The sequence below is a fragment of the Triturus cristatus genome, chromosome 6, assembly GCF_964204655.1.
Source record: "Triturus cristatus chromosome 6, aTriCri1.1, whole genome shotgun sequence".
NCBI classification, from domain to species: Eukaryota; Metazoa; Chordata; class Amphibia; order Caudata; family Salamandridae; genus Triturus; species Triturus cristatus.
In genome coordinates, this window is record NC_140589.1 from 813921263 (window position 1) to 813949019 (window position 27757).

Sequence of the window (27757 nt, forward strand, 5' to 3'; positions counted from 1 at the left end):
ACTATTCCGGTAATACAACAATTGGTCCTGTCGGGTATTTCAATTGCTTTTTTACGTGTATATTAATGTTGAGAAAAAAGCAACGATTCAATTTATATTTCAACAAATGTATATTTTCCACAAAAAAAAATTACGTTTTATCATTAGAACACACCAGAGAAGCCAGTTTTTCAAAGAATAAAGTTTTATTTACTTTTGTTTTTGTCAAAGCAAGGATGTCAAAGATACACTTTAGTGGTGGAGAAAATAATTGTGACAATAGTGAAAATGTGGTGATTGGTGAAATAGTGGTGCACTATATACACAACGTACATGAATGACATAGATGATTAGGTACACAAATAATTTCTTCTACACATATACTGTCCTTGCTTTACACATGAATCCTAGACACAATGGCGAGTCTGTAATGGGGTCAAGGAGGCTGCGTGGACAGGTATGTTGTTATCGTCGACGTTTTGACCCTAGTACACAGCGCAACTGTGATGCGTCAGGAGCAGGTCTTCCTCAGGACTGGGGTGGGCAGAAAGGAAAGCCTGTGGCATTAAAAGATTGGAATCAGACTGTGTTCAGTCTGACCAGGCTAACCAAACGTATGGATTACCCCTGTATTAAATTAAATTAACCAAATCGCGCAGAGGAGAGGCCTAATTCCACTCCACCTTCCTATGTAGTGGCCCCTAAAGTAATTAAAACAACCATGTGGAGAAGGAACAAACGTGACTCCCCCCGTGCAGGCTAGTCAGTCAAAAGAGGCTGATTGGACTTATCGAAGAAGCGAAAAAACAGCGTGCTTATTTAACAGAAGTGAATTAAAATAACCATGGTGAGAAGGAACAATAGCGACTCCACCCGTACATGCTGGTCAGTCAGACGAGGTTGAGTGTACTAATCGAGGTAGCAAGGAGACATTGTGCTTATTTTAACAAAAGTGAAGAATAAAGGACTAATTATGCTGTTTAATTAAATAAACCACTGCCTGCAGTACAGCGTGAGACCTTACCAAAGAATCCGTAATTATTAGGAGCTGGAGTGAATAAATCATGAAAGGTTAAACCTGCATCGCCTCTTCCTTTTTATCGCTCGGAAGATGATATAAAAAAGGTGCCAAATCAGACCACGTTTGTCGGTCGTAGCGACCTAATATGGTTAATGTATTTGATGCTTTGATCGACGTGGCCGCCATTACAGCGAAACGCTTTCTCGTACTATCTAGTCTTCTACCATCCTTGTTAGGGGGAGCAGAGCATGTAGCCGTAGGATTACTTGAGCGTCTCTGGGCTGCTTGCATGACTACCGATTCAGGTCTTGGATGTCCGATTAGACATGCTGGAGACTATTCCGGAGCCTTATATTTTTTCTCCATTCTCGGAATTGTTCCTGGTGCTGAGGCCAGGCTCTTCATAATCTTTATCCCTTCTTCCCATATGTGGTTCACAATTGGGATGGCCCTGATTGATTTTCTAGCAGAATCCTTAAAATCCTATAGGAAACAGTCCGCCTGTTTCATGGGAAGAGGTAAGTCAAACCTCTTCGAGGCTCGCTCCAGCAGTTTGTGGAACGCTCCAATGTCTTCCGGCGGAGAGTTTGCTGGGGAAGGTGAGGGAGAAGGAGAGAAAGGCACGACGTAGTCGTCCCATTCATCGCCCACAGGCACCTCATCTTGAGTCAGCTCTCCCTCTTCTGTTTGTCCTCCACATCACTTTCTATATAGTCACCCCTGATGGTTATTACTCTTGGAGGTAGTGTTTTCTGTGCAACTGGTGGCGGCTGTGAAACCTCAGAAGAAGGTGCAACCTTCTGCTTACTCGGGGTGGCAGGTGCTGGAGCATTAGCTACCAGAAATCTTTTGTAATAGTCGTTTACCATGTGTCTTAGGTCTGAGAGCAATGAAATTGGCACTGAAATGGTATCTTCCCGTGGTGGCGTAAGATTATCCTCTTCCTCCTCAAAATCATAACTCTCCTGAAAGGATTCATATCTAAGTGATTTTGGAGGTGGGTGATCTTCAAAAGAGAAATCTGCCTCCAAGTATTCCGACTTTTCTTGATATTCTTCTTCATTATCTGTATCCTGGCATTTTACCTTGCGTTGAGATGGACTATAAGCAGGCCCAAATGGACCTTCCTCCTCTGATTGCTGCATTTCCAACAAATGAGAAGGCGGAAGTGGCGAGATTTTACTCCAAGATGCCAACTCAGATGACCTCCTTCTCCTTCCAGATTCCAGCGTCAATGAGAACTTTTTTGTCTCAGTTGACGAGAACGTCGAACGTGTCTTCCTTCTAATTGTTATTGTCGTCGACAAGTGTTTTACCATTGGCGATTTGAAAACCGTAGTCGACGAAGTCTTCGTCGAGGTCATTGACGAAGTTCGTTTCGTCGTTGACGATGTCTTCGTCGTCGTTGATGTTGTCATCGAGGATATAGTCGTCGGAACGGCCGTCAACGTTAAGAGTTGTGATCTCTGCCGTCGACGATGCAGTCGTCGTCAGCGTTGATAAAACTATCAGCGAGGGACTGAATGCCGACGATCTTGCTGCCCTCGTCAACGGGTTTGCCATCGACGGGGCCTTTTTTCCACCAGTGTTTTTAGTGGAGTATGTGGCATTGAGGAAGATGAAGAAGAGTTCCTAAGAGATGTGCTCACAGAGGGCAGAGAGGCTGGCAAAATGTCCTTGGTATAAGAGACATTAGGTTTCTTGGAATTAGCTTTAGTGTTAGCAGTCGCCAGCTTTCTTTTGCATTCTGGAGTAGAATGAGCCTCTTCAATGTCCTAACCAGACACTGATCTGGATTTCTTCTAAAGTAGCCACAGAAGTAAACGTGCCTCTCTGTCTTTCAATGTTTTAGCAGAAAAAGTCCTGCAATGCTTTCAATCTTTGGGAATATGGTTGGGATGTAAGCAGATTAGACAGTCCTTGTGTGGGCCCTCAGACATTTTCCCAATAAGAAGAAAAAAACCATACCTCTTCTCTGTAGAGAGTTCAGAAGTGGAAACAGTAGGGTCAAAAGTTCACCAACTGAGAAAACTGAGCAGAGCTCAGGGAGACTCCTTCTCACACGACGTGCGGTAGAAATCTGAGTTATGGTGGCTCTGCAGGGGGTGTGGTCTCAGGGCTGGTAGCTCATGGGCTGTTAGTTGGACCTTATAAAGAGGGCAATAGGTTAGCAAACTGGATTCACTTTGCATTGGTTTTACATGAATTTTCTTTAATACTGCTATATTTTAAATACAGTGAGACTCCCGCCATGACGATGGGGAAGATTCAGGCATGTGAATCTATGAAACATTCAATGCTGGAGAACTGTTTGTTGCAGATTTGCATGCTCCGCATACTCCTGCCATCTAGAGTTGAGCTCGGATTGTTGCATATTGTTTTTCTTCTAAGAAGTTTTTCAAGTCACAAGGCCTTGGTGACTCCTCCTCTAGTAGTGCAAGTGCATGGACACAACTCCATTGTTAGATTGCATTTTGAACAGTGGGTGAGAGTAGGTAAGGCATAGTGAGCTGGAAAGTAGAGTGACCATGTGTGTTATGTAATTATGAAGGTTGAAGATATCTGTAGCAAGCACTGACTTCTGGGGAGGTGGATGCACGTATGTGAAACAACCGAACTACATGCAACTAACAGATGCTTACACGGTAAGTAACTTAATCCGTTCATAGCAATTATGACTGTAGAGCATGGACTGTAAAGCAATACTCCCTTGAACAGTGTCTAGGCAGTCAATGGTGTAGCGTCTGAAATAGAGTCCTTAGGATAGTTTGACCAAAGCTAACCTGTTGGCATACAGGAATATCAGCACAATTTATGAAGGAGTGTGGAGTTGGTTATGTGACAGCTCTGCAGATGTAAACTATGGGAATGTTACCAAAGAATGCCATAGTGGTGTCATGGCTACAGGTGAATAAATACGGGGGAAGGTAGGGTTCTTTTGGCTTTGATTTATTAATCCACCTAGCTATACCTGTCTTTGATATGGAGTGACCAATATGCGTCTCTGTAAAGACAACAGGAAACTGCTGTGTTTTACAGAAAGACTTGGTCCTATCTATGTAATCCATAAGAACATGCGAGTGTAATGCTCTCTGCTACTGAGTCAGTCTAAGAGAAGAAGACAGGAGCTCAATAGTTGGGTTGAGGTGCAAAGGGGTAGAGATTTGGGGATGGTCCTTTTTACAACACTGTCATTGTAGACCTGGAAGAAAGGCTCTTGCAGTGTAAGGGCCTGCAGGTCAATAATACGCCTAAGGGGCATTATGGGTACTAGGAAGGGCAAAGGACAAGAGTATAGTGGTTTGAAAAGAGGGCCCAGGAGCCTAGTGAGGAAACCGTTGAGGTTCCAGACTGGGAAAGGTGACACCCTAAGTGGGATGATGCATTTAAGGCCCTCCGTAAAGACATTGATGACAGGGAGCTTCAAAGGCGAGGAGTGTTTCCTATTCTGCATATATGCAGCAATAGCGACTAGGTGTAGCTGAATCGAAGTGCAGGCAAGCTCTGACTTTTGCAAATGTAAGAGGTAACAAATCATGTCTTAAACCATTGGTTTAAGGGGGTTTAAGCGGTATAGGATACAGTAATGAAGAAACCTCTTCCACTTAATGGCATAGCAAGTGAGCGTGGTGGGCCTACAGTCTTCCTTTAGGATGTTCATACACTCTTTCAGCAAGTTAAGGTAAGTAGCCAGATTGTTAGGTTGACCTGTCTGGGATCTGGGTGTCTGACACTTCCTTGGTTATGTGTGAGAAGGTCTGGCATGTTGGAAGCTTCTAAGATGGAACAATGGACTGGATGGGATGAGAACTATGGTTGTCTGGCCCATGTGGGTGTCACCGGCATGAGGGTGATGACTGTGTGCCACAGCTTCTTGAACACATACTGTAGAAGTGGGAGAGGAGGAAAAGCATATACAAAGATCTCTGATGATCTATGGACTGGTGGTGTAGAAAACTGGAGGTGAAGTTTTGCCATTTCGCACTTTTGCAAGTGATGAAAGTCTCTATGCCTGGGACTGCCCACCGCCAACAGCAGGGGACTGTGACTTGTGGATGGAGTTCCCATTTGAGGACTTGTTGTGGCATCCTGCTGAGCAGGTCTGCAAAGATGCTGCCCATTCTCCGGAGGCACTCGGCTAGGTGTTGCACTTGGTGGTGTTAATTTTGCTGCATCAGTGCTAACAGCTGCAGAGTGTATGTCCCACCTTACTTTTGAAGATAAAACATGCCGGTCATGTTGTTTGTGTATCCCACGACTACATTGCCCTCAATGTCTTGGAGAAAATCTTTGAGGGCCAGTTGTATGGCTTAAAGTTCCAGGTGGCTGTTGTGGAGACCCCACTTATGAGGTGGAAACAGACCCTGGACTCTCATGCCTCCTAGGTGCGTCCCCCACCCGGCGAGTGATGTATCCGTAGTGATGGTAACCTGCAGAATTGGGTCTGCAAATCCCTCACCTGCAACTGTTGTTGCTATCCCATCACTGCAGAGAGCGATACGTGCTGACCCTTATGAACACTAGATCTTCCCATTGACCCTCCAATAGGCACTCTTGAAGGGAATGCATATAGAGCCTTGTGTGAAGGACAATGGCTGTACAAGAGGTCAACATACCAAGGAGACGCATCACTTTTCACTCTGTGAGAGGGAGTGGGTATAAAAGAGGCAGTAGCTGCTAAAATGGCACCACACTTTTATTGTTTTGGTAGGCCTGGGCCGTGATTGCCTTTAGGACCAACCCTGGAAAGGATTGGATCTGAAGGGGCTGCAGGTGGACTTGGTAGCACTGACTGTAAAATCCAAGCTGTGGAGCATGGTGATGGCAATTTGGGTGTGGGCTAGGAACTCCTGGTTGCTTTCACTCTTGATCAGCCAGTCGTCTAGGTAGGGGAAGACGTGCGTCCAACCATCTGAGGTGGATGGCTCCCACCGCTAGACATTTGGTGAAAACGTTGGAGCTATGGTTACTCTGAGGGGCAAAAATTTGAATTGGTAGTGGTGGGCACTTACCAGGAAGCATAGGTAGCGCCAAGGAGCTGGGTGGATGGGGATGTGAAAGTTGGTGTCCTTGAGGTCTAGTGTGGTCATGTCAGGGGATGACATCCTATAGGGTGACCATAATTAAATTTTCCGGAGGATGTAACTGTTTAAAGGCATGAGACAGAGGATCTGACATTCCAGGGGATGTGAAAGTACAGGGAATAGACATCATTTGCCCTGGTGTTGGGGAGCATTGACTCTGGCACTTTTGAGAAGGAGAACCAAATTCTTAAGGATGGGAGAATATTATGACAGTGCTAGCTATATGGCCACAATGTGCCAGTATGACCATTAAGCCAATAATATCCCATTCCATCTCTTACCTCTTTCCAGGCAGGCGAGTGGGAAGATGCACACACCCACACTCACTAACAAAGCATACCCATCCACTTAACACTGTTCCTTTCTTTCTCTTTGCTGTTCTTCCGCCCAGACAGCAGCTGTGTGGTGGCATATAGAGGTAGCTGTACGATAGAGGAGACAGGGCCCCTGGTGCTAACCCCAGGGCTTCCAGTGCTCAAGAAATAACAAGCAGAACCTGGAATCCCAGATGCAGCCTAGCACCCATACGCATTAGGCTGTGGCCAGAAGGAAGAAGCCAGAGGTACAGGCAAAAGCCCAGAGTCTGCAGGGTCCAGGATGATCCATGTTGTAGATGGGTAGGGAATCCTGTATCACAGCGCTGTGCTCTGGGCTGAGGGCGTGTGTGTTTGTGGGATGTTTGGTGATCTTGAATCAGGTCCATGCTCGATAATAGAATCCACAGGTCTGTAGTGATATCCTCCCAAAAGGGAAGAAATTGGTGGAGGCTCCCCGACAGATGTACTGTGATCAGGAGGGGATGTTGAAAAATCCTATATTTAGAGATAGAAGCTCTCTTAGACGGGATACCTCTGTCTTGATCCTAGGAGTTAATACCCAGGAAGGTGTGTTATCCCTACATCCATGTGGGTGATAGGCCTGCTGCTATCTTCGATACAGTTGTGTTGGGTCAGGGAGGTAGCTTTCGACCTACTGTAGCCTCCTGCCTCTGAAAGAAGCCTCTTGTGGTACTTGAAGAGCACTCATGTCCTCAGTTGTATCCATGTCCGTCTTTATGTTTTCCAACACTTCATCAACTTGCAGTCAGAAGAGGTGCTCTCTGTCAAAGGGCAGGTTAAAGAGTTGTTGTTTGACCTCTGGCTTAAAGGAAGAAATACGAACCAGGAATGGCGCCCTAGGATAACATAGGTGTTTACCCCTCTGGCAGCTGTTATCAGCTGAGTCTAACACACGCCATGTAATGGTCTTAGAGATGGAGGAGACCATGGATTTGGTAATGCAAGAGTGTGTAGCGAGGATGGATTGAACCCAGATCTGTGACTGGGGGTGAGTGTCTGAAAAGATTCAGCGCTCCGTCCATCATCTCCTTGTGTTTGCTTTGTTCGCCTTAAGTTGGCAGGGTATGCCCAGACGTGTGTCCCTTGCTCACTTTGCCACTGGATTCAAGCTAGTCTGGCTGATGAGGGTTATGAACCCGAAACCGGTCCCAGGATGCTTGTTTCCGGTCCAGGGAAGACATGGCTTGGCAGTTCTGGCTGGACTGTTCCCATGAGGCACATGGTCAAGACTGATTTGCATATAGCTGTGTCTGAACTGGGGTGGCGAAGTGAGCTAAAGAACGATGATGGATTCAACCCAGATCTGTGACTGGGGGTTAGTGTCTGAAAAGTTTCAGTGCTCCGTCTATCATCTCCTTGTGTTCACCATTTTGCCAGCTGCATCATTCCTCCTTGGCAGGAGGGGGACGCAGCCTCAGCAGTGTAGGGTAATTACCAGTGGTTGAGATTAATTTAAGCATCTGATCCATCACTTTTTGGTTTACTTCAATGTGAAGTCCTAAGTGCGACGGATATGCCCAAGCATGTGTCACATGTTCACTCTGCCACTGAAACCAAGCTGCACCCAACTAATGAGTCCCAATGAAGGGATAATTGGTCTTGGGTTGCTTGTGTTCTGGTTCAGAAAAGACCAGGCCTGGTAGTTTGGGCCGTACTGTTTCTACTGGAGCATGATTAAGGCTGATTTCCATATGGCTAGGCTTAATTTTAGGTGTCATTATGGGCAGAGAAGGGATGGACGGGGATTCAACCCGAATAATTACCAGTGGCTGAGATTAAGGTAAGCCATCCATCCATTGCTTTTTTGTTGACTTCAATGCGATGCCCTGAGTGTAACAGGTATGTCCAGACATAAATCTTGTGCTCACTTTGCCACTGGAATGAAGCTGCACCGGACTGAAGAGCCCCAATGAGGGAGTAATCAGTCTTGTGTTGCTTGTGTTCTAGTTCAGAGATGAACTGACTTTGCAGTTCCTATTGGAGAATAATCAAGCTAATTTGCATATGGCTGTCTACCCTGAGGTGGCATTGTCTGTACAAAAACAATGTACTAGGATGTGGGCCTGAGTCATTAATTACCAGCGGCTGAGATTAATTTAAGCATGCCATCCTTTATTTTTTTTGTTTACTTCAGAAGAAGGTGGGATAGCGATGGTGTGCACAGCATGTACAGGACAACCAGCACCATGAGGTACTGTTTCCTTTTACAATGGAAGGAATATATCCTGGCAAGACTTCCTCTGTGCTTCACAGCAGTGTTAGTGGTGAGCAGGACTTGGCAAGGACTGTTCTACCTGGGCTGCAGACCAGACTTTCATTGATGGACCCAGACCTGGATCCACTCACCAAGCTGTAGGTTATAGCAGGGCAGCTCGGACCGGAGAAAGGAAATTGCAGAGACAGTGACTCACTTGTCTGCATATTTGCAACTCAAGGGAAGTTGGAGAAACTGGGGGTTTAGGAAGGAGTAACATGGGACGGCTCTCAATAATCTCATAAGATCTGAGTTTAGTTTTCTTAGAAAATACGGCTTAGACTGACAAGAGTGGCAGAAGCAGAGCATTAGGCGATTTAGGTGAGTTTTGGCACAAATCTTGGCTAACTTTTTTAATTCTTTATAAATCTTTTTATTGTTTGAAGTGCAAACAAGTTAAAGCACTCTGCAGAGTTCAGACAGTATAGTATGTCTTCAATCCCTCTATTCAGCAGTATTTCAACGGCATAAAACAGAATAGCATACTTTGATACTTTATCCACGATTCAGTAGAATATTCCCAAAATGTGCCCACCACAGGCCCAAAACTTTGCCATGCTTCCTTGGGCAGCCACGTTGCTTGTAGACAAGTTCTTCTGATTTGGCGCAATAGTCCATTTGGCAGAGCCAATCGTCAGGTGCAGGTGCACGGGCAGATGTCCAGTTCTGTGAAACATCCCTTTTGCAATCATTATTAGCATGGCTACCAATGGATATGAGCGCAAAAACAACAGTTGATGGACAAAATGCAGAACAATGTCATACATTCACCCCAGTACAGAGATCTGGGCCTAAATCCATCGTTTTTTTGCTCACCATGCCATTCCAGTTTGAACCCAGCCATATGCAAATCAGTCTTGACCCTGTGCTTCATGGGAACAGTCCAGCCAGAACTGCCAAGCCAGGTCCTACCTGGACTGGAAACAAGCATCCTAGGACCAGTTTCGGGGTTTCACCCCTCTTTAGACAGGATAGCTTGATTCCAGTGGCATGGAGAGCACAGGACCCACGTCTGGGCATACCCGACCCACTCAGGTTGACAAATGCAAAAACAACAGCTGATGGACAGAATGCAGAACAATGTCATACATTCACGCCAGTACAGAGATCTGGGACTAAATCCATAGTTTTTTTGCTCACCATGCCATTCCAGTTTGAACCCAGCCATATGCAAATCAGTCTTGACCCTGCGCCTCATGGGAACAGTCCAGCCCGAACTGCCAAGCCAGGTCCTCCCTGGACTGGAAACAAGCATCCTAGGACCGGTTTCGGGGTCTGAACCGGGGTGGCGGAGTGAGCTAAAGATTGATGATGGATTAAACCCAGATCAGTTGACTGGGGTGAGTGTTTGCAATGTTCAACACTCCGTCCATCATCCCCTTTGGTTTTACCAATGGATATGAGCCACTGACCCACCACTCCTTCCAGAATTCCAAATTATTGGACTGTATGATTTGTGTTGGATTGCTAGATCTTGGAGTAAAAGTCATTAATGACAGGGCAATCCCAAACTAAGTGGAGGAACAGGACCACCTCAAAAAGACAGTGAAGGCAGAAAGAGTCTCGGCTCCTTTCCATCTCTCTCAGCCTCTTAGGGGTGTTATTAATTCCATTTTAGCCTCTGCCCATTCTGCCATTTCCTAGGGTCCCATGCTTTGCTGCTGCTTACTACAGAGGCTTTTAAGACTGTCAGAGGTGTTAATTATGAAGGATCTATAGACTCTAGACACCTCCTCACTCCCCAGTCGATCCATCATGAATTTGGGTTCTAATGGTTAAATTCTCCCACTGCGGATAGCTGATCTTTTATGAGCTTCAAGTGTGTGTCTTAATATTAAGTTTTGGCAAAATAGGACCTTGTGTACTGTAATTTTGGCTGCAAACAATTTGTATGTCTTAAAGTGGTTGTCTTCCCACACATCCCTCAACTTGGATATGCCTATGATGCCCTGGGATCGGAACCATATCAGACCAGCAACTTGCCACAAACTCTTGCCGAACCATAATGGGTATCTCAGCTGTAGGGATCGCCTTCCACTGGATCCACCTGAGTAAAGAGGTGTGGCGCCGCGGCCAGGGCGACTGAAGCTGGAATCTGGGGCTCCCGGCACCGGCGGCAGGTCAGCCCAGCACCATGTGACTCTGGGCCCCCAGCGCCAGGATGCCTTCGGGTAACTGTTTGCGCTTTACAAAATACTGGATTTTATCCACCTGAGTGCACAATGCCAGCGGACCTTTGGGGTCTTAGCAAATGGTGGCAGCATGTGAGAGTAGAGGTAAAAATCCTTCTTTCTCAATTACTTGCGCTTTGGACCAGAAACTCCTTGGAAAACCAATTATTGATTCGGAGCATTTATGAGGCACAGTAATATAGAAGAATGTTGCCTTTCATCATGTGGTGATGGAGTAAACAAGGCAATCCAAAATGTCCCCTCAGCACACAAGTAATTTCGTATTGAGGCCTGTAAACCCTGAATAGAGTGTGGGGGTATGACTGCCATTTGCATAGGTTTGAAAAACATACAGGAGTCGCAGGAGCAGGATCATTTTAAATAAAGCGCCTCTACCTATTATGAAGAGCGGCATGGTAGACAATGAATCAAGGGCCCTTTTCACTCATTGGAAGTGGGGCCAGTGTTCACACCCTAGCTTGTCTTTTTATTCCAGGCAACAGGTATACCCAGTACTTAAAGTGACCCAGCGTCCGAAGATTTGTCCCAGTTTACTTGAAGAGCTGAAGCATCTCTGTGTATTCATATCATGTGCATTGACCTGTCCAGCTTAAGCAGTGGATTTTTAGAAAATAGAGCATTTCGTCTGCATATAATGAAATTCTGTCTTCATTTTGATCAGGCTATCAAAAGCTAGAGAACTGTGCACCCCATCTAAATCCCTCTGCCAGTGGTTCCATGACCGAAGCAAAGAGGTGTGGTAACAACAAGCAGCTGATGAAGAGAGTATCCCATTTATCATCACACAGGCCAACGGATTAGTATATCGGGCACTGGAGTATCACAGAAAGGAAGGAACAATATTCATTTTCTACAGAAGTTGAGAGGATGTAGCCTTACAGCTAGAGCGGTCGACCTCGAAGCTGGGGAACTGGGTTTGAGTCTCAGGAACGATGCTCAACATCCTGTGATTCTGGGAAAATCACTTAATCTCCCTGTGCCTAACAAAAATCAATGTGTCCATCTGTAACGAAACTGGTGCTCATGTAAAGTGATCTGATACCCGATGTCTCGGGTCTAGTTCACGCTATATAAAACTCAAAAATAAAAACATGAAGGGCCAACAAACTCAATTGAATGCCTTGACAAAGTCTACTGGGACTAAGGTAGCGTATGATTACTGGGACATGGCCATCTGAAGGCGTTAAAGGCACAGTCTGCTACTCTTTCCCGAAAGACAGCCATTTTGGTCCTTCTTTATGCGCTACAAAACTACCCGGACTTGGTTCCAAACGGCTACTTCATGGCTATCGAGGCCGCACTGCGCGACCTCCTCTGGGCCGGGCTGCCCCGGATCTCACTCGCCAAGCTCACACTGGGCTGGTATGACGGCGGAATAGCCCTCCCCGACATCCGCAAGTATTACTGTGCAGCCCATCTAGCCGCGATCAACCAAGGGACATATGGAGATGGTAACGATCCAGCCTATGGCATGGACAGATGGTTGCTCCCTGGGGGGGAACTATGAAATAGCCCTTTATTCCAGACGAGGTGTGCGTCGCCTCACGGGACCTACACTCCACTCGGTCCAGATCTGGCACATCGCACAGAAGAAGCTCGGCTGGTCGGGAGTCCTCACGTTGGCCACGCCACTCTGGGCCTCTGAAAAATTGGGTAACCTGGGGCGAACCAAGGGATTCCGCAACTGGGACTTGATCGGCATCTCCCAAATTAAGGACATCTGGGGCCCGACGGGGATCCGCATGTTTGCCCAAATGCAAGATACATATGAGCTGGCGCAAACCGAATACTTTAGATATTTGCAGGTGCGTCACTCCCTACAGGCCAATATTCCACCTGAGACCAAACTGCCACAAGCCTCCCCGCTTGAAGATAGACTGCTAGATGGTCACCTCACGGAACACGCCATATCCCTCACTTACAAAAAACTCATCAATAACCCCCCCGATACGCTCAATCCCCTTAGAGAAAAATGGGTAGCCGAAGGGCTGGAGATAGATGACGAGGAGTGGCTATATGCCCTGGCTTCCCCGCGCGAGGTCGCGATACCAGCCCGACTGAGACTTATCCAACTGAAGATTTTACACAGAGTTTACATCTCCTGCACGAGACTCCACTCGATGGGGAGGGCTGACACGGCACTCTGTAGGAGGGGGTGTGGTGGCACGGGTACCTTCTTCCATGTGTTGTGGGGCTGCCCCAAGATTCAGAGGTACTGGCGAAGGGTGGTGCGGTGCATGGAGGAGGTGTGGGAGGTGGAAATCCGCCCGGAGGCTAAGAGGTCCCTCCTCAATATATGGGAGCCATCGGACCTGCCACCGAAGGGGAGACTCTGGTTGACGCTTGGGCAAGTGGTAGCGAAGAGAAACATAGCTAGGCTCTGGGGAAGTCCTACGCCACCTAAGCTGTCAGACTGGAACACTGATATGGACTGGTGCATGCTGCAGGAAAAGACTGTTTACGTGGCGAGAGGGTGCCCACGTAAGTGGGTCGAGGTGTGGTCCAAGTGGAATGAGTACAGGGGGGGCATTTGTGAGCCTCCCTCAGTCGCAAAGGAGGACCCCGGGGAGGTGTAAAATCCTGCTGCTCTTGTTGCTTCGAGTGCTCAGGGAAAGGCGTGAAGATACGCTACCGGGACATGCAATACAGAGGGGGCTCTGAGTGTTGACCGTAGTTTGGGGGGGAAGGGGGAGGGGGGGGGGGAGTTTGAATGTTAGACCTCTTTACGCCTGTTGGGGCACTATGCTCATGATGTATAGTGGTGTTAAAACACAAAATGAGACCTTCAACTTCCTCCACTTCAGCAGGATACACTTGCATCCGTTAACGCCGCCGTACCCCCGGGTTGACGGCACAGGGCTGTGTGATCATATTACCTGCAAAAGTATAGCCTTCGCGGCCGGCCCGTAGGGTTGTAGGCTTTAAAGCTGTGTACTGTGTAACTCTGCAATAAAGGTTTTAAAAAAAAAAAAAAAAAAAAAAAAGGAGAAAAGAAATTGTTTAGCGCCTGAGCAGAAATTATCACATAAAGGAGTCAGTTTCTGCTCCAAGTAGTAAATGGTTACTTCTATGGATAAGATTTCTTGTTCTTTTGCCCATGTTTTTCCTGCAGTATAGGATATTGCCTGGCACGTTTGACAGTTTTAAACACCTCCCATACTGAGGCTGCTAAGGAAACTGATTTGAGGCTGACCTCAAAATAAGCATTCATACATATGGGGTCCTCCTCTTAGGAGATATTTAGAATGACAGTCTACAATTGCTGAATGATATACAGATGGGTAATATGCTATAAGAACTTAACAGTTGTGAGAAGAACTTGGTTGTTAGTGATAACTACGGATCGATGTGGTTGAATGCATTATCCTTATATCAGTAACAATGCCATATCAAAAAGTGTCTGATTGATTGACCTGTATGGTGATCTGTCAATTGCTGGTGACATGCTGTCTAACTCCAGTGACGGTATCCATTGAATTGTTTTTGTCTGTAACAAACTTTGTACCTTTTTTATTTTGGTGATACCTTGTTTGGCTTGACATATGCATCATTGTATGCAAAAGAGCTGCTTGAATAAAAGATATAGACTTAAATAAAAGTTTAAAAAAAATAAAATTTAAAAAAAGCATTTATTTTTTTTTTTTTTATTTTTTTTTTATTTCTGAAAGCTGGAAAGAAATGTTCTGATTCCACCGCTAATATTAAACGGTTGTAGACTTAAAACGCTAGCATACGCTGACGACGTGGCCGTCCTGACGACAAAGCCCTCGGACGCTATCAGGGTAATCGAAGAAGAAGCTGTGCGATTTGGGCAGTTCTCAGGATATAGCCTGAATAAAGAGAAAACTCAGATAGTTAAAAATCAGTGGGTAATGTGTAATGATGATAGAGTGGTGGGAGTGGCAAACTATCTGGGGGTCCAGATTACAGCGGAAGTAGATAAGATTGTTAAAATCAATATCGCACCCTTAACAGCTCAAGTTAAAAAGGAGCTGGAAAAAATGAATAACCTACATTTGTCATTGGTAGGCTGTACAAACATCATTAAGATGTTGGTTTTACCTAAATTTTTATATTTTTTTAGGGCTATACCCTTGTTGTTTGAAGCCAACTGGTTTAAGGGCCTAGAGGCCATATGTAGCAGGTTTATCTGGGCACATGGTAAGACCCGGAGGGCCTATAGAGGTTTATGACACTGCCTAGGGAAAAAGGGGGATGGGGAGCACCAGATTTTCATTTACATTATATGGCAACTGTTTTGCAATATATACAAGGATTAATTGGGGGGAATATTGATGATGTAAGAATGCATAAGATGTCTACTGAGATTTATGCAGTTGTGTTAGGGGCAAATACCTACAACTGTTTTTTAAAATGTATAGACTCTAGCTATTTTAAGAGAACCAGGTTTAAAACTGTTAAGGCGGCTGTTGTGGTATGGAATGCTTTCTTAAAAAAAGTCAAGATGGGGAGGTATAACAGATATGTGTCCATATGCAATAATAGATCACTCCCAGCGGAAATATTTGCTGATCAGACAATGGCGGAGTGGGCAACAAGGGGGATAACGCAAATAGGAGACTTGATCTCTCAGGATGGTTTTATGCAATTCTCAGATTTGCGAGCTCTATATAACTTAGATAATAGGGGTTTTTTCAAGTATTTACAGATTAGAAGTTTCTTCAGAAACAAAGTGGGAGGTCCTGCAGGCTTTACCAAGATAGAAATAATGGAGAAAATCAAGCTGATGGGGGACTGTACGATAAGATCGTTTTATGCAATATTGTTGAAAGAAAATCAGGATGATTTAGAGAAATTTAGTACAAAATGGGTAGATAAAATAGGAGTTAAGAGTAATTTGTTTTTGGAATCTCTGAATTATGGACGCACAATATTAAGTTCAGCCCCTTTGCAGTCTCAGCACTATAAAACATTATATTTTCTCTATTTTACGCCAGCAAGGATAGCAAGATGGGGTGGGACTGTAGGAATTAACTGCCCTCGATGTGATGCGTTAGAGGCAGATAGCATACATATCTTTGCAACATGTCCCCAACTTCAATTTTTGATTAAAGAGATAGAGGGGTTCCTTGCAAGGTCCTTGGGTATAGGGATCTCTCTTTCACCATCTTGGATTATGTTAGGAGTGGCAGAAGGAGAGCAGGAGCACGCAGAATTCCTGTTTGCTATAATGGCTGTTTACAGATTGACAATAGCTAGGGCTTGGTTGGATAAAAACCCCCCAGAATTTCAAACTTGGTTGTCAAATACGCTGTATGTACATAATATGGAGGAAAATATTTCTGCTCGGAAAGGAAGGAGAGGAAGATGTTTGGGGAGAAGGACTTGGGAGCCATTAAGTAAATGGAAGGAGAGACAAAAGTCCCGCACTCCTTAAACAAAGTATTGAAATAACTTGGTGGAATTGCTGGAATTTAAATAATAGAAATTATTGAAAGTATTGTAACTATTAATGGGTACTCAACGTAAGTTAAAACTGTGCTTATATTTGTTGTTATTTTTCTGTTTTTGAGAGAAAATAAAAAATATTTAAAAAAAAAAAAAAAAAAAGCATTTATTTCTTTTTGCAGGAAACAAGTTAGTTTTTCATCCAGTAGCTGCCAGGCACTTATACAACAAATTTCCTTGCGTTTCCTTAATGACATGTCTGAGGGTTATCTCCACAAGCAAATGATCTCGGAGACATCTAGGTAAATACATGTGCTGATCAGGCCAGTTATGTCACCTGCTTGGAAAAATATATAATCTAGCTGGGAGAAGGAGTGAGGGGGCCCTAAGGAGAATGTAAATTATCTGTGAGTCAGATTCCCATAATCACCACCGGTTGCAGAGCCCTGGTGATGTCTCCATCGGTCACTATTGATGTCTCCCACTTAGAGGGTAGGTGGTCTGCGAGAGCTTGGGGGCCACTAGTATGTAGTGGAGCTGGGCCAGGACAGAGTTAAAATCCCTCCCTATTATTGACTTGTGTGAAGGAAAGGTGAGTAGGACTTTTGTTAGGGTTTGTAAGATGTCCCTTCCTATGTTCGTGAAGCATATACACTTGTCGGTGGCCACTTTCTTCCCTAAAAAAGGTCAGCAAGTACAACATATTTCCCCAGTCCGTCCTTCTGTGACCTGGCAGGAGGAAAGGACTTATGAAGGTGGATAGCTGCTCAAAGTGAGACTCAAGTTAAAAAAACATTGAGCTACACCAGGGAGTAGTTAGTGCCCAGCAAGTATGTTTCTTGCAGCACAGATATTTTTGTGAATGCCGCTTAATATACTGGAACACTGCAACTTTCTTGATTTTATTATTAAGACCACTGAGACTCCACAATATTAATTTGTGAGTCTTTTGTTGTGTGTAACAATCTACCAGAGAGCGAGTAAGAGGGTCTTCGCACTTCCCTCTGGTCCTTGGCTTGGCGAAGCGCGAAATTCCCAAGCTTTCTGGCCCTTGGAATCCAGATGGAGGGCAGACTGAGGGGGACTCTGGGGGCTCCAACCCCAAAACCTGGACCCAGGAATCGTTACAAGGTTGCTTAATCATTGGACATTTTTGGATCTGACCATATACAATTATATATCTTAAAACACCTGTGGAAATTAACTAAACTGAACAATTCTTATCCCAAATGTCCGGAAAATCAAGCCTTTTTAATCCCTCCCTGTTTTTATCCAACATTCACACCCTACGTATCGAGCCAGCCATTCCCTCTTAGATGGAGGGTGCGAAGTTATAACCTTAATGCAGATCTCGCGCCTAGCTAATTGTATCAACATAAACAACAAGTTTTTCTGTTTACTTTCCAAGCTGACCCCTGCTTCCTCTTCCTTATTCAATACCCAAAAGATACATAAAGACATGCTATTCATTTGTGAGTCTTGAAGTCTGTTGATTGCATCGGAGTATGTAGTGTGTGTTAACAGGTGTTGTGACTGGGTGATGCAGGAATATGTTTCTACAAAACTATGCAACTAAAAAGGAACAAAAAACCCATTACCCCAACTTCCCCACCTCACACTTCCACCCAGTTAAACATTAACTAACTCGGGGGTGGCCAACCAAGATATTTTGGGTTCAATCAAGCACAAAGCGAGTTTTGCCACCCCAGAAAGTTGCTAGGAGATATTTGGGTATAATTCCCAGTACTTTAGTATCGCCAAGTGGTGTTCCTCCCTTGGAAGAGAGCCCCCAGCTGACCCCGCTCTGCGCTTTCTGATATCAGAGCTTATGGTCTTATCTTGCAGAAGAAAAGCACATTAAGCATCTATTGGCGGTGCCTTTGGGTGAGAGCCATCAGCTCTCAGTCAGTAATTATTTTCTTCTTCGCTGTTAGCAGAAGTTTGAAGCATCTCTCAGTGGCTGGGGACCTAAGTAATGTCACCTCCTTCCCCTTGTATGGAGCTCTTTGGGGAAAAGAAGGGGGCATCTCGCTCTCAATGCCCTCAGACAGAGAGGCCTCACCTGTATTTGTTTTAAATACCTTTTTTTCTTAGAATGAAATACATTTTAATGTATTGCACAAAGCAATCTTACTTTTTAACATTAGGGTATTATTTAATATACAGAGAAATCAGATATTATGTATTGGAATATTGTGATGGTCTTAACATGCAGAGAAATTGGATTTTATGTATTGGAACATTGTGATGGTTTTAATTAACTATACAATAAAGAATTTTCACTTCACTCACTTTTTTTCTTAGATCCAGTCCCAGGTCTTTTCGGGACTTTTGAAGAAAAATGATTTCCCCTGATGGAGCACTTTCAGCTTGTTGGGATACAGGAACAAGTAGGTAAGCTGTAAAAGCACCTTCTATAAATGATTTTCGTTTTTTCTGCATTTATAATCTGGGAAAATCATTACTTTTGAATTAATGCGTAGCCAAGAGCAGCTATTTACCTTTCGACTTATATGGACCCTCGCTGATTCACTAATGGAATCGGAGGACTCAGACCTGAGCTTTTTCTCCAAGTTTCACGTAAAAACAATGCAAAAATACAGAAATAAGAAGACCGCAAACAAATACATGAATTAAGATCTATTTTATTTCCTTCACAAACAAAAAAAAGACAAAAATATAACTTTTCATTCTAATGAGAAGGTTGGAAAATTGAAAAATTAGTTTGATTTTGAAAACACAAAGCAACATACTAGAATCTCCCATATCACTGTGCTTTTTGCTCTTGCTGTGTATTTTTTTTTTGTTGGTGCACACCATTGCTTCAATTGAGGCCATCAATTGTCCATACTAGATTTTGCTAGCTGTGCTCGTGTGATTTCATGTTCTCAACAGTTCTAGACCCCATGAGTAGGTGTTGCGTGTCCCTGGTTTAGAGCTGCTGCACCTTAACACTTTCCCCTTACTGAAAGTATTTACAATTTCCTATAGCAATTGTTTATTGTATATTGTGGGCAAAGTTCAAAAGATCACCCAGAATACATTCAATTTGTATGGATGTGGTGAAATTTGGAACAGACGGTTACACCAACCATTGCAAATACTAGATTTTGTTTGCTGTACTTGTGATGCTCCCACGAATCAAGGTAAGGATGCCAACTTCGTTTTTAGTCCCCATTTCCCATTTTCAAAGTTCTCTTATTTTAAAGAGCATTTTAAAATTGTCTGTTTTACATCTGTATGTATATATGCCGACTTGCACTAATAAAAATTAATTGCACCGATCATCCTGGTCCATATCAGTTTGTTGGAAGCATCCAGATAAAAAAAACGGTGTTGTGTGGAGATATGGAGATATATATATATATATATATATATATATATATATTTATATATATACTTTATTAATCGGCAGGCACTATTTCTTTTTACAGACGGTTGTGGACCCCATGAGTACTAGTTGCGAGCCCCAGGCTAGGAGGAGTTGTTCTGGTGCACCTAAATACTTATTGCATAGTAACAGTATTTACACTTGCCTATAAGTGAGTGTTTATTGCATATTGTTCACAAAGTCCAAAATAACAGAACTCATTAAATTTTGAAGGATTTAGGGAAATTCTGAACCGACGGTTATGTCGACCATCGCAAAAAAAGAAATAGCATTTGCACCGACAGACAACTGCAATATGGACATATAAACCGAACAAACTGTGTACTTTTGCACCACGTGGTAACTACAAATGTCATTTTTACCTTGATCCAGTGCTTAATTTGAGCTGGTGGTGTCTGGTTCTCGGCACCGGCACCTAATTCTCAACACAGACACTTATGACAGTCAACCACATGGTGGCACTGTTCGTCAAATTTAGAGATGAGCACAATAAAACAAAAACAGATGTTTATTAAGACGATATACATTAAAAATTCCTCATACCTGCCGCCCAAGCCATTCTAATAGCCTTGGGGGAGCTGGAATAGTCTGAATTGTCACACTTGCAGCAGTGTAATGATTAGAAGTTGTGTTGGTACTGCCATTTGCAGCGCAAACACAAGGAGATTGTGGATGGAGCACTGAAACTTTTCAGCATCATTCTTTAGCTCACTTCGCCACCTCAGTTCAGACCCAGCTATATGCAAATCAGTCTTGACCCTGTGGCTTATGGGAACAGTCCAGCACAAACTGCCAAGCCAGGTCCTCCCTGAACCGGCAACAAGCATCCTGGGGCCGGTTTCTGGGTAACACCCTTCATCAGCCAGGCTAGCTTGAATCCAGTGGCAAAGTGAGCAAGGGACCCACGTCTGGGCATGCCCTGCCAACTCAGGGTGAACAAAGCAAACACAATGTATTACATTGCTCTGAATTCTGTCCATCGATTGTTGTTTTTGCATTTGTCACCCCAAGTGGGACGGGTATGCCCAGGCGTGGGTCCCGTGCTCTCCATGCCACTGGAGTCAAGCTATCCTGGCTGATGAGGGGTGAAACCCCGAAACCGGTCCTCGGATGCTTGTTTCCAGTCCAGGGAGGACCTGGCCTGGCAGTTCAGACTGGACTGTTCCCATTGGGCGCAGGGTCAAGACTGATTTGCATATGACTGGGTTCAAACTGGAATGGCATGGTGAGCAAAAAAAACACGATGGATTTAGGCCCAGATCTCTGTACTGCGGTGAATGTATGACATTGTTCTGCATTCTGTCCACCAATTGTTGTTATTGCATTTGCAGCGCTGGCATGGATAATGGGTAGTACAAGCTACTGTGGCCACATGATCAGGGTCCTGTCACCTATTTCTTCACAAATTAAGCCCTGCCTTAATCAATCAGCATGTGCAATTTTTTTCTTTTTACCGTGTTTGGTTGCTCTAAATAGTGCACATTTTTACTGCGCCTCTGCAAAGCTTAGCAACACATAGCAATCTGTCGCCATGAGGCATCTGCAAATACTTGATTTGCTCGCCCCGTTTTTATAAAAAGATTGTAAATACATTGCTGTTTAAGAAAATACTCTCTAGTAGAGCTGGGTGAATGGTTACTCTCTTTGCACTGTAATCATTGGGTGTGTAATCTCCAGGAATGTCACGCTTTACGGGTGAAAGACGACAAAGAGTCCCCCCCACAAACAAAAAAAACTGAACGTAGTGCAACTTCAGTGACCGCAGAAGTCATGACCTCGCCTCACTAAAGCATCCGGAACTCCTGCGCTTACCTGCTCCTTCAGTTCAAGCTCTCTGGTCGTTTTTGCTCGGTGCTCTCTGAACTCCTTTTCGGCCTCGTCCTTCCTCAGTTTGGCTTGGTTCAACTGGTACCGCATTTCAGCACGCACCTGTTTAAAGGAAGACAAACACAAGCTGTAGCTGGAGGAATACAGGGCAGAATGTCTATAATTAGATATCTACTGCCCTCTCGTGGTGAGTTTAATTTCTTCATTTTACGACCAGCACAATGCAATGCAAATTATTATTTATAGGCCCCAATTAGAAGACGAAAGACTCAAAACTGGTTCACCTGCTTTTTTGTTGCCTCTGGAGAAGAACTCATTAACTTCAACTGACTGCTCTTTTGAGTTTAAGTCCGTACGAAGGTTCGGTGAGCTGAACTTGCTCCGGATGACTGGGGTGTCCGACAGTCGGCCTACTCAGAGTTACAGTTCTCCAAGGCAAGTAAATGACATACCACCAAGGCTCGCCGTGTTTAAAGCGCAGTATGAAGCGGTATTAAAAAAAGTTATTGTTTTATTATAACTATGAGAGAAAAATGTGCATTTGCTCTCAGAAACCCATGAACATCAACGTGTCTATCAAAATAACAGCAAAAGAGAATTTCAAAAACACTTTTCTCCTTATGAAAAGTGACGGTATACGTGAGGTTTAAGTAACTATTCGTACACACTAGTATGATATTGTAAAGGGAATGTGACTATGGTCATTAATTCTGTTCTGTGTTACTAGAACAATGTTATGTTTTTACATCTGTATAAATGCTCTGACATCGAAATACCGTGGCCCGCAAAATGCAAAACTTCAAAGAAATAAACAGCGAATCGTCAGAGAACGCCAAGGACCCAGAAAACTTGGCAGTTATTTATGTCTCATTCGTCTCAGTATTTACTCATTGAGGATTTATCATCCTCTATCCCCCCAAAGTGTCACCAGTTCACAAGCTTTTTTCCATTTCCATTTCCACGGATGACAACAGTCATCCTCCGATGAACTCCACTTCCTCCAAAGGTCCCTCCTGGTTTCCGAAGCTCCATATCAGATTGTTGGTGTAGGCGACTCCCCGGAAGAAAGGCAGGCCGGCGGGGCAGTCGTAAGTACTCAGACGAGAAAAAAAGAATCAGAGTAATGAAGATTACCAGTAAGTAATCTAGGTATTACCTCCTCGTTTCCTTCCTCGAACCATTCCTTACTCATTGAGGGTATACCCAATCAGTATACCTTAATCATGGTCTGGTAGAAACATCCAGCATGCCACACAACCAAGACAACCCTGGGTGCAGAGAAACCACACTTATATAATTAATAATAAATAAATTCTTATTTGTAATGCGCGGACATATCACCCCTTAAGGTTTCAAGGCACTGGGGGCTGTCGAGGAGATTAAGTGAGCTAATGACCAGAGTCACATGGTGCTGAGCCTGCTGCCATCCCCGGGGATCGAGCCGCAAACCCCGCGCTCCAGAGTCAGTCGTTCTGGGCACTGCGCCACACCTCTCCCTTCGCAGCGCCACAACGAACAATTTACTTACCTTCGGTAACGCTTTTTCTGGTGGATACAATATCTGCCTGTGGATTCCTCACCTTCTGAATACCCCCAGTGCCAGCATTCCGCGGAAATTCTTACCTAGCTCTCCCACGTCGACGAGGACGTCATAATAGCACGGCTCCGCTCGCGACTCCGTATGACATCACCAGAGCCATATGAGGACCTTGTCCGAGTGCTGACGTCAGTGCCACCCATTTTTTCCGTGCCACCGGGCGGACCGACACATGTCCACATGTATGTGTGTGTGTGTGTGTATATATATATATATATATATATGCATAACCAATAAAGGCATGGAGAAATACCAACAGACCAAGTATTTTTCTCTATTGAAACATAATTAATACATATTAACAGGTGAACAACGGGGAGGCTGGAGGAACCACGAGGAATCCACAGGCAGATATTGTATCCACCAGAAAAAGCGTTACCGAAGGTAAGTAACTTGTTCTTCTGATGGATACTTCTACCTGTGGATTCCTCACCATCTGAATAGAATCCCAAAGCCGTACCTCTCCCGGAGGAGGGTATCCACCTGACTAGACCAAAAAATCTTGCAAAACAGAACAAGCAAAATGACCATCCGCCTAACCTCCGAATCCAAGCAGTAATGCTTTGCAAAGGTGTGGAGAGAGGCCCAAGTCGCTGCTTTACAAATATCAATAACAGAAACACCTCTAGCCAAATCAGAAGAAGTAGACTTCGCTCTGGTGGAATGAGCTCTGATACCTCCTTCTTGGCCAAGGTATAGCAGATCTTAATGTACAAGATGATCCACCTTGAAAGTGTCCACTTGTGCACAGCCCTGCCTTTCATTCGTCCAATGTAGCCCACAAAGAGCTGATCGTCCAGTCGCAGATCTCTTGTTCTGTCCAAATAAAAGCTGACAGCTCTCTTAGGGTCCAAACGATGAAGTCTCTCCTCCTCCTTGGAAGGGTGAGGGGGAGGATAGAAGGTAGGTAAAGTAATGGACTGTCCCATATGGAAAGTAGTAACCACCTTGGGAAGGAAAGCTGCCTTGGTCCTTAGAACCAACTAATCTGCATGAATGGACAAGAATGGAGGTTTCGAACTAAGAGCCTGAAGCTCACTTACCCTCCTGGCTGAGATAATGGCAATCAAGAAAAACGTTTTAAAAGAGAGAAGCCTCAAAGGACAACTATGAAGCGGCTCAAATGGAGAACCCATTAAAAAGGTAAGAACGAGATTCAAATCTCACTGAGGCATAATGAAAGGAGTGGGAGGAAACTTATTTGTAAGGCCCTTAATGAACCTCTTGACAATGGGGGACTTAAATAAAGACGGCTGGTCTGGCAAACATAGAAAAGCCGACAAAGCCGACAAATAGCCCTTAACAGTGACCACAGCACATCCCTGCTGGGACAAGAACAGCGAAAACTGAAGAACATCCGACAAGTGGGCTTTTAAAGGATCAATGGATCTCTCTCCACATCATTTAACGAATCTAGACCATCTGGAAGAATAAACAGACTTGGTGGAGTGTCACTGGATGATAAAATAACATCCACCACATCCGGCGAGAGAGAGAAAGAACTCAGGTTGCCCCGTTCAATCTCCAGGCATGAAGGTGCAGGCTTTGGAGGTGGGGGTGTAGAATTGGCCACTGTGACTGTGAGAGGAGGTCTGCCCTGAGAGGGAGACGGAGAGGAGGGTGCGATGAGAGGTGAAGTAGATCTGTGTACCACAGCCTGCTTGGCCAATCCGGGGCAATCAAAATAACTTGGGCCCGGTCTTGACGAATCTTCCTCAGACCCGAGGAATCAAGGGTATGGGAGGAAATTCCTAAAGGAGTTGTGAGCTCCAATCCACTTGAAACGCGTCCCCCAGAGCTACCTGCATCGGAAACTGGAGACTGCAGAACAACGGGCAGTGCACGTTCTTGTGTGTGGCAAACAGGTCCAACCGAGGAGACCCCCACATCTGGAAGATGTGATGGACCACCTCCCGATGAAGCTGCCACTCATGATCGGCCGAGTAATGCCGACTGCGACTGTCCGCACGAACATTCAGCACACCGGCTAGATGATTTGCAAACACACAAATCTGATGGTTCTGAGCCCAGGACCAGAGTCGCAGAGCCTCTCGATAGAGACAATACGACCCTACACCTCCCTGTTTGTTGATGTACCACAACGCAGTAGTGCTGTCCATCAGGCTCTGAACCGACTGACCTCAAAGGGAAGGAAGGAAAGCCTATAGTGCCAAATGTAACACCCGCAATTCCAAAAGGTTGATGTTAAGCAACATTTCCTCTGGAGACTAAAGACCTTTGACCTCCAGATCCCCCAGATGAACACCCCACCCTAGAATGGAGGCATCCGTTATCACTGTGGCCCCAGGTGGAGGAAGCTGAAAGGGCTTTCCTTGAGACAGGTTGCCCTGCACACCCCACCAAGTCAACTCCGCTGCAGCTTCTCTGGAAATTCTGACCTTCTCCCTGAGATCTCCATTGTGTTGATACCACTGCCTGCGGAGGCACCACTGGAGTGCCCTCATGTGCCAGCACGCATGACTGACCAACAGTATGCAGGAACCAAACAGACCGAGCAGGCGTAGAACCTTCAGGCCTGGAACAACCGCTCCATCACGAAACAAAGTAATCATCTCCTGAATGTCGAGAACCCTCTGCGGAGGCGGAAATGCCCAACACACAGTAGTGTTCAGTATTGCCCCTATGAACAGGCAGCGCTGAGAAGGCACCAGGTGAGATTTGGGTACATTTATTGAAAAAGCCAGCTTGAACAACAGCTGCGTTGTTGCTTGCAAATGGCAGATCACTAACTCCGGAGACTCTGCTTTCAACAGCCAGTCGTACAGGTAGGGGAAAACAGGAACTCCTGACCTTCTGAGATGTGCTGCTACCACTGCCATCACCTTCGTAAAGACTCGAGGTGCGGAAGTGAGACCGAACGGAAGAACCGCAAACTGATAGTGTTGCAATCCTACCGTGAACCGGAGATACTTCAGATGCGACTTCAGGATGGGAAGATGAAACTACGCATCCTGCAGATCGATGGACACCATCTAGTCTTCCTGTCGCAGCGCAAGAAGAACCTGAGCCAAGGTCAACATTTTGAAGCTTTCCTGTCTGAGGTAAAGATTCAGAATTCTGAGGTCCAATATCGGCCTTAATCGACTGTCCTTTTTGGGGATCAGGAAATACCGGGAGTAGCATCCCTGACCCCTTTCCTGCTCCGGAACCCCTCTAGCGCACCTTTCTGTAACAAGGTAACAACTTCCTGCTGTAAAAGCAGTAAGTGGTTCTCTGAGCACCAACCCTGGCGAGGAGGGTAAGGAGGAGGAAACTATAAAAAAAAAGGGAGGGTGTACCCATTCTCTACAAGATTTAAAACCCAACGATCGCAAAGTGATCGATTTCCAATCTCGTAGAAAGTGGAACACCCGACCCCCTACCGGACCAACATGTTCTAAGATGGGGGATCTGGAACTGCTTTCCTGAAGTACCAACGGTGGCGGGAGGAGAAGTGGAGGAGGAGGAGTATTGCTGCCGAGAGGCTCCCCTAAGACGTCCTTTATTTTTCCCTCTGTACGATTTGTACAAAGGATTCTGCTGCTGCTGGCTCTGTTGAATCTGTTGGCGGCCACGAAAGGAAGCAGCCGTTCCAAAACCACAATACCGCTTGTAGCCGTATCCCCTAGACTGCGTCTGAAGGCCCAGAGACCTTGCAGTTGGTCTGCTATCCTTAAAACGCTGCAAGGCAGAGTAAGAATTAGTTCAAAACAGTCTCGACCCATCAAAGGGCAAATCCAGCAGAGTCACTTGTACATAAAGGAGATAATCCGGACAATCTAAGCCAAGCTTGTCTTATTGTCACCACAGAAGACCCCATCACACGAGCCACAGAGTCAGCAATGTCCAGACCCGATTGTATCAGCTGATGGGCCGGAGCTTGAGAATTAGAAAGGGCCTCCAAGAAATTATTCCGATCCTTTTCAGGCAACTTTGGAGCTGGCTGCTTAACTGAGTCCATCAGAGCATGGATTTACCTCCCAAGGAGACGGATAGCATTAGTGGACTTTAGAGCCATACTCGCAGAAGGAAACACCTTCTTTGCCGCTTGCTCCATTTTTTTTAGAATCCCTATCACCGCGTATGGTAGGGAAAGAACCAGAAGATTGCTTCGAACAAGAAGCCTGGACCACCAAGCTTTCCGGTGACGGATGCGAAGACAGAAAAGCCGGATCCCCAGGAGCAGGCCTGTACCTTCTTGAAATGGAACGAGAAACTGCAGGAGCAGGTAAGGGCTTCTGCCAAACTGCCAAAATAGGCTCCGTTAAAGCCTCATTAAAGGGTAGCAGAGGTTCAGAGGATGTAGAAGGTGTATTAAGAACCTCAGTCAGGATATTAGATTTTACATTCCGCTGAAGGAAGTTGCAGATCAAGCAACTCAGCTGTCTTCCTTACTACCACATGATAAGGAGCAACGTCTTGCAATACTCCAGCCTTTGGAGATGAGATCATACTCAGGAGAAGTATCCAATCCACTGGTCTCCTGTAAGCCCTCAAACTCGTCTACAGACTCAACAATCTCTCCTTCCTCCTGATCCTGTGCATATTCCTCCTCCTCAAGGAGCCTCTGCGCCTCTCTCCTCTCAAAAAAAGTGAGAGAAGACGACTTCACTCGTTTACGACCCCTCTACTTCTTTTTGGTTCTGGCTATAAACAGCTTAGCCT

General features: G+C 45.1%; 1 protein-coding gene across 4 annotated transcripts in view; it reads right to left on the reverse strand.

The window, feature by feature from the left end:
* SDCCAG8 (SHH signaling and ciliogenesis regulator SDCCAG8) overlaps window positions 1-27757 on the reverse strand; it is a 1515443-nt gene that overhangs the window by 953478 nt on the left and 534208 nt on the right. For all 4 annotated transcript variants that reach the window (XM_085611405.1, XM_085611403.1, XM_085611406.1 and 1 more), the window contains exon 12: window positions 21481-21597. In XM_085611405.1, the coding sequence (XP_085467531.1) occupies window positions 21481-21597 (117 nt within the window). The remainder of the gene's footprint in view (window positions 1-21480; window positions 21598-27757) is intronic.